Source organism: Triticum urartu, chromosome 4 (assembly GCF_003073215.2).
Source record: "Triticum urartu cultivar G1812 chromosome 4, Tu2.1, whole genome shotgun sequence".
Taxonomy (NCBI): Eukaryota; Viridiplantae; Streptophyta; class Magnoliopsida; order Poales; family Poaceae; genus Triticum; species Triticum urartu.
In genome coordinates, this window is record NC_053025.1 from 486,615,376 (window position 1) to 486,621,906 (window position 6,531).

General features: G+C 49.7%; 1 protein-coding gene across 1 annotated transcript; it reads left to right on the forward strand.

The window, feature by feature from the left end:
- Positions 1-4,188: 4,188 nt before the first annotated feature.
- On the forward strand, positions 4,189-6,275 carry LOC125552201. Its single transcript, XM_048715685.1, has one exon. The coding sequence runs from the start codon at positions 4,578-4,580 to the stop codon at positions 5,874-5,876; it is 1,299 nt and encodes a 432-aa protein (XP_048571642.1). The 5' UTR covers positions 4,189-4,577; the 3' UTR covers positions 5,877-6,275.
- The last annotated feature ends 256 nt before the right edge of the window (positions 6,276-6,531 follow it).

The following is a 6,531-nucleotide window of genomic DNA, read 5'->3' on the forward strand; positions in this document are numbered from 1 at the left end:
ATTTTGTTTTTTTTGTGCAGCTCACAATTCAAGGCATTTCATCCTGAATTTTTTCACACATACACTTTACATCTTCGCATACATGTGTATTTTTTCCTCGATTTTTTTGAAACCAAAATTTATGAATTTTGAATTTTTCAAAATAAAGGGCTCCATGGAGCTCGGTCTCCAAAATGCCCTACTCCTTACAACATTATAAATTGTGCAAAATTTATAAGTTCATAACTCAGAAACTTGATATCAGATTTCAAATATTACTGATTTGCATTTGCTCTTCCAATATACTTCCTCCTATTCAAAATGTAAGTTTTTTAGGACATTGACACTGCTTCGAGATGGTACTTTGACCATCAATATCCATGAAAATGTGTTACTTCACATAAAAAAATATAAATTCTAAAAGTATATTTTATGATAAATCTTGTACGTAATATAATTTGATGTTTTGGATACTAGTAAATCTCATTTCATAGATAAACTTGGAAATGGTGATCTGATCTGACGACCCCGATCTGATCTGATCGGACTCGAGCTGATCTTCGATCGGTAGCACGTCCACTTCACTGGTCGTATTATGAAAGAAGTGATTTACCTTTCCAGTGCAAACCTACAAAACTGGGCTCCTTTGATTCAAAGGAATTATTTAGGATTTTTGGAGGATTGAAATCCTTAGGAATTTTTCCTATGTCGGCCCTTTGATTCATAGGATTGGATCCCATAGGAATTTATCCTATGGAATCTTTTGTACTACATTTCATAGGAAATCTAAGGGCCTCTTTGATTCGCGGGATTGCAAAAACACAGGAATAGGAAAAACGTAGGATTGAAATGACATGCCCATTGGATTCCTATAGGATTTGAGTTTGTTTGATTGTATCACAGGAAAAATAAAGGATTTCTTCCAAGAGGTTGGAGTGGATGCTACAATTCCTATGAAATGTAGTTCAAATGAATCCATAGGAAAAAATCCTATGGGATTCAATCCTGCGAATCAAACGATCAACGCAGGAAAAATTCCGAAGGATTCTTATCCTTCAAAAATCCTGTGAAAATCCTTTGAATCAAAGAGGCCCTAACATCCACTCCAACCTCTTTTTACAATTCCTTTGTTTTTCATGTGGCATCAAACACTCTTTGCTAATCCTATAGGATTCAAGTTGACATGCCACTGCAATCCTATACTTTTCCTATTCCTACATTTTCAAAATCCTGTGAATCAAAGAGGCCCTAATCCTATATATAAGCTTGGGATGCGAATATGCGATGAAGGCTAATGGTGCAAAACTGCAAATTGTAACCAATTATGCTCCACCTTATATATAGTCAAACGATCTATATTATCATTGTATAGCACATGCCCTCCTGTATCTGGTTGGTGAGAATCGTGGTTATTAGTTAGGGAGATCTCTTAGTTAGGCAATGAAAATCGAAAACGTTACTGGCAAACAAATTTCCCATAGAACTCCCATTGAACTGTTATCTTTTATGTTTTCTATATAGCCAATTGTAGCATTAGGGAGTTTTTTTCACGGCACTCTTAGAAGTTAGTTACAGAATAGGCACATTAAAGATCATTTGGAAATACAGCGATGGGGAAACTGGGGATATTCATTGGAACAAAAATGTACTACTAAGTAAACATTTGCTATTGGTATATTTGTCACAAGCTGGTTTCAAACTCTGGGATATTTTCATGCCTCTGGTCTAGGACAATGTCATTATCTAAGAATGTGCCTTCTTCAGGGCTTACCCTACCAGTAGTAATTATTGTGAAAGGAAAACATCAACTAACCATCATAATAAGTGTCTTCCCTTCCTTCTTAAATCGATAACTCAGCTTTATCAAACTTAATAGTGTGAGCTGTGACCTTTGCTTTTGTTGCCAGAGTAGGCTCTTTACTAGTGTAAATTCGACTGTTGGTCAAGCATGCTCGATCATCTACATAATCTTTTGAATTTCATGTTGAATTGCTGAAATTCAAGTATGGGCAATAATTTATGGTTTTTGTCAGGATGCTTATTTTTGGAATGTTGTATGGTACAAATGAATGAAACTGGGGCTGGTCATTGTGTAACATCACTACTGAAGTACACTGAACCCACAAGGCAGCTTTCGTTCATATTTAATGCTGTATTTAATATATTAAACCTGGCACCCAAACAGTACTTGCAACAGCATATGTATACAGCAAGTACATTTCTTGTGGAACATCGGCACAGTTTATTTGGCAGAGTGGCTGTGTCAAGAAAATTTGTCATAGCGCTTAGAATGATACAAATAAATAGATAGCCACAAGCTTGTATGCACATGGTAGCTTATTAGTTTTTCGTTATTTTTAGACCAGTTTGAGCATATGATTGTCCTTGGCAAATACTGAATGGTCGTCATGGCATTTTTGGTTTTTATCCACATAAAAAGCTAGGCAGGGTATGCTAATCTTTGCTTCAGTGCTGGACCTTGTTGTTCAACTCCCAATTTTGTATACTTGCCTGGTGCACATAGCCCATTATATTAGCTGGAAACTCTTCTGAGTTTCGATGTACGACCTGAGCAGTTTTAATGTAGTGTTCGTCATGGCATTTATGGAGTTGAAATGTAGTGTTCTGAATTATCAACTAAGTTTGTGTGGTCGGTGTAATATATCACCGAATCATAAATTACCTTCTTTTTTTGTGAGAAGAATCATAAATTACCTGATGGTATGTATGCATATGCATTGTCGTGGGCCTGCCTGTTGAGCCTACTTAATTCCGTCATGTACTTTGATCTTTATCATCTTGGTGGATGCCTTGGAGCTGGAGTTGAACAATTGTCCATTTAGTAAGTCCCTGTGAACTGTAAGATGATAAACAAGATTCTTGGATTCTTTGGTTTGCCTGCTAACTTTTGTGTCGATTCGGTCCTGGAACCACACTCGATTGGTCTCCTTGGACTGTTGCATGCATGTGCTGAAGTGTTCTTTCCTTTTGTTTAACACACAAAAAATCCCATTTAGTAGTACCAGGAATATGTTAACGGCACTACGTAGCCCCACCACCAGGACACCGTGATGGCGCCGAATCTCGAGAGCTCCGGTCTGTCTGACTGACTGTCTTTGTGCCCAGCATCATTCGTTTCTTGTGTTAGACGCAGGTTTGAGGTGTTCGCATTGCTTTGCAGGCTGCAACGTCTTGGATTCCATTCACTCGAGTACGCTGAACCTGGAAGCAGATGATTATGCAGCCCTGGACGCGGCCTCCCATCTGTTTTGGCCGCGTTTGACGCCTCAGGAACACACACATGGAGCCGCCATTATGCCCACAAGCGGCGTGGTGACCGGCAGTAACGTCCATCTTATCTCCCCGGCCTAAAAATCCGGCTGGTTGTGCCGTTCGTGCAGAGCTTCGTTCGGCGGTGAAGGGGGACACGGAGCCGCGGCGGAGCAGAGGGATCTGCACCGCGCTGCACGTTTCGCCGTTTGTTCCGGAGCGAGGCAGGAGGAACAGGCCGTATCTTGTCCCGTCCCCTGTACCCTGTCTCTGTACCGTCCGTTGCCCCGTATGCTTTGTTTGGGATCCAGCTTGCCTGCTCCCACTTCATCCTACGGCTGTTTTTTTTTTCTAATCTAATCATCTCCCTTTCTGATTTTTAAAGGATGGGGCGGGCTTTATTTTCTTTCAATCAAATCAAGCCACATATGCGGAGCATGAGAAGGGAGCAGAGTCCCTCCCCTTTGTTTGGGGTTTAGCTGCAGCACGGCAGTCGGCAGGTGCAGGACCGCCGCGCTCGCCGCTGACGACGAGCCGTTGCTGTTGGGTATTATTTTTCTAACCTCGCCTCCTGTAGACGAGCAATAATAATAACAGTGGAGCGAGACGGGACGAGGGGAGACGCGATGGTGCATTATGGAGATGGAGAGAGAGGAGGAGACACCGGGACCGGATCACAGGAGCCCAGATCAGGCCGATGAACAATGATAGCTCCACCGGAACCTACACGACACATCTCCAATCGCGTCCAGTGCACCGACGACTCCGATCTGATCTGAATCATCTGATCGGACTCGAGCTGATCGTCGATCGGTAGCACGTCGGCTTCGGCCATCCTTGTCCCTGCGATTCCTGCATCGCTATCTCCCATCTCCCCGCTGTAATGAGGCATGAGCATGGCCCTGGCTGCTATGCTGGGAAGAGTACAGCGGGCGAGCACCATCACTTGTACCAGCTCAGTGTAACACTGTACCGCTTTGCGTGATGCATAATTGCGCAGCTTAGCTTAGCTGCGGTGCATCTGCATCCTAGGTACTCCACTACTCCAGTAATCTACTGATTCGTGCGCGTACCCGCCCGGACACCCTGTTGCTGTCCCCGGATCGATCGCCTTTCTCCTTCCTCCCGTCCTTTGCCAACACAGCCACACACACACACATGCACAGAGCCCACGTTCCCTTCTCCTCTTTTAAGCGCCCGCACTTTTCCCTCCCCTTTCCACCCCCGCCCTCACCTTCCTGCCCTCCATCCTCGAGCCCGAGCCTTCTCGTTGCGTTGCGTGATCATGAGCGTGATCTGATCGGAGCCTGAGCTGCCGGCGATCGGGGATGGCGGGCGGTGCTAGGTGCAGCTCGCTGCTGCGCGGGTTCCTGTCGCTCTTCTTTGTCATGTTCCTCCACGTTGGCCACGCCGGCTGCTGCTTCTCGCCGGGCTCTGCGTCGCAGCAGCACGAGGAGGACGACGCTGGCGCTGCCGGCAGCAGCAGCAAGAGGAGGAAGATATCGCCGCTCGCCTTCTCCCCGGCTGTGTCGTCCTCTACCGGTGTTGAAGAGAGGGCCGGCGCCAGGCGCAGGGCCAGGCACCTCTCGTCTCTCGCCACCAGCCTCCGCTGCTACATACACCGCATCTTCTCCTCCGGTGGACCCAAGAATGCTGTTCCCGCCGGAGAGGAGGAGGAGACTGTCACGACCACCGTGTCGTCGCCGCTTGCCCAGTCCGTGACGCAGCGTCAGGCGTCCGTGGTGCTGTCCACGCCGTCCTCGCCGTGCGCGTCGCCGTTCCTGTCCCCGATGTCTCCGCAGTCGCTCAGCGTCACCCCCCTCGTGCCGTGCTCGCCGCTGGCGACCAGGCAGCTGTCCAGGTCGTTCGCCGCCCGCGGGGACCTGTACCCTTGCAAGGTGTGCGGCGAGGTGCTGAGCAAGCCGCAGCAGCTGGAGCTCCACCAGGCGATGAAGCACTCCCTGTCGGAGCTCACCCACCTCGATTCCAGCATGAACATCATCCGCATGATCTTCCTCGCCGGGTGGGGGCTGCCCGCAGCAGGCACCGGCGATCCTCCGGCCGTCAGGCGCATCCTCAGGATCCACCACAACCCGCGGGCGCTCTCCCGCTTCGAGGAGTACCGGGACCTCGTCCGCGCCCGCGCCGCCCGCCGCTGTGCGGGCGCCAGCGGCGCGGTGGTGGAGGAGCGGTGCATCGCGGACGGCAACGAGCGGCTGCGGTTCCACTGCGCCACCATGCTCTGCTCCCTGGGCGCCGGCGTGTGCGGGAGCCCCTACTGCTGCACCTGCACCATCCTCCGGCACGGGTTCGCCGGGAAGCAGGCGGACGTGGACGGCATCGCCACCTACTCCTCCGGGTGGGCCGCGCACGCGTCGTTGCCCGACGAGGTGGAGCGCGAGTTCGCGTTCCTGCAGGTGCGCCGCGCCATGCTGGTGTGCCGCGTCGTGGCGGGGCGCGTCGTTCGCGGCGGCGACGGAGACGGGGACGGCGACAAGGTGGGCTACGACTCCATGGTGCCCGTGCCGCCGGGCGGCGGCGGACGAGGGGGGGAGGACGACGGCGAGCTGCTGGTGTTCAACCCCCGGGCCGTGCTCCCGTGCTTCGTCATCATGTACGGCAGCTAGCCGTGCGTGGCATGTGCATGGAGCACTAGTGTATAGCCGTTTCCCGCTTTTGCTTGTCCCGTCAACTTCTCCGTTAGGTAGGTGGATGTGTGCCAGTTAGTCGGTCACTCGATCACCGCCGGCGATCGTGAACAGGGGGCCGACCTCAGGTTTTGGCTGCATGGCATGGCAGTGGCACTGCACATTGGCTGCCCCCCGCTCTGTCGCTGGATCCGATCGACCACTCCACCATGATGTCGCGTCGTGTCTGCCATTCGCCCCGCCGTATGCTCATACGCGCGATAAATTATGTACTAGTGTGTGTGGTTGGCATGCTTTTGTTGCTCTTACTGTTGTCTTCGGTCATGTGTCAAGTGTCAACTGAACTACTAGTGGCAGTACATGTTTTTTCCTTTGTCATCTCTTCTCGTTCCTGGTTCTTTGGTTCATATCTCCTCCTGGCGGTCGATTGACGTGATGTGGACAATTTGGGTTAGTGAATTCCTTCGGTCATGAAAGCAAAGCCGCGATGTTGCTCGCCAAGGCATGTAAGTAGTCATGTTGTTGGGCATCTTTGAGCCGTTGGCAAACAGAGGCCTCCATCAGCGGATGTCCATCTACACGGATGACGTTATGCTTTTCATCAAACCCAGAGCGGCGGAGCTCAATGCTTGCG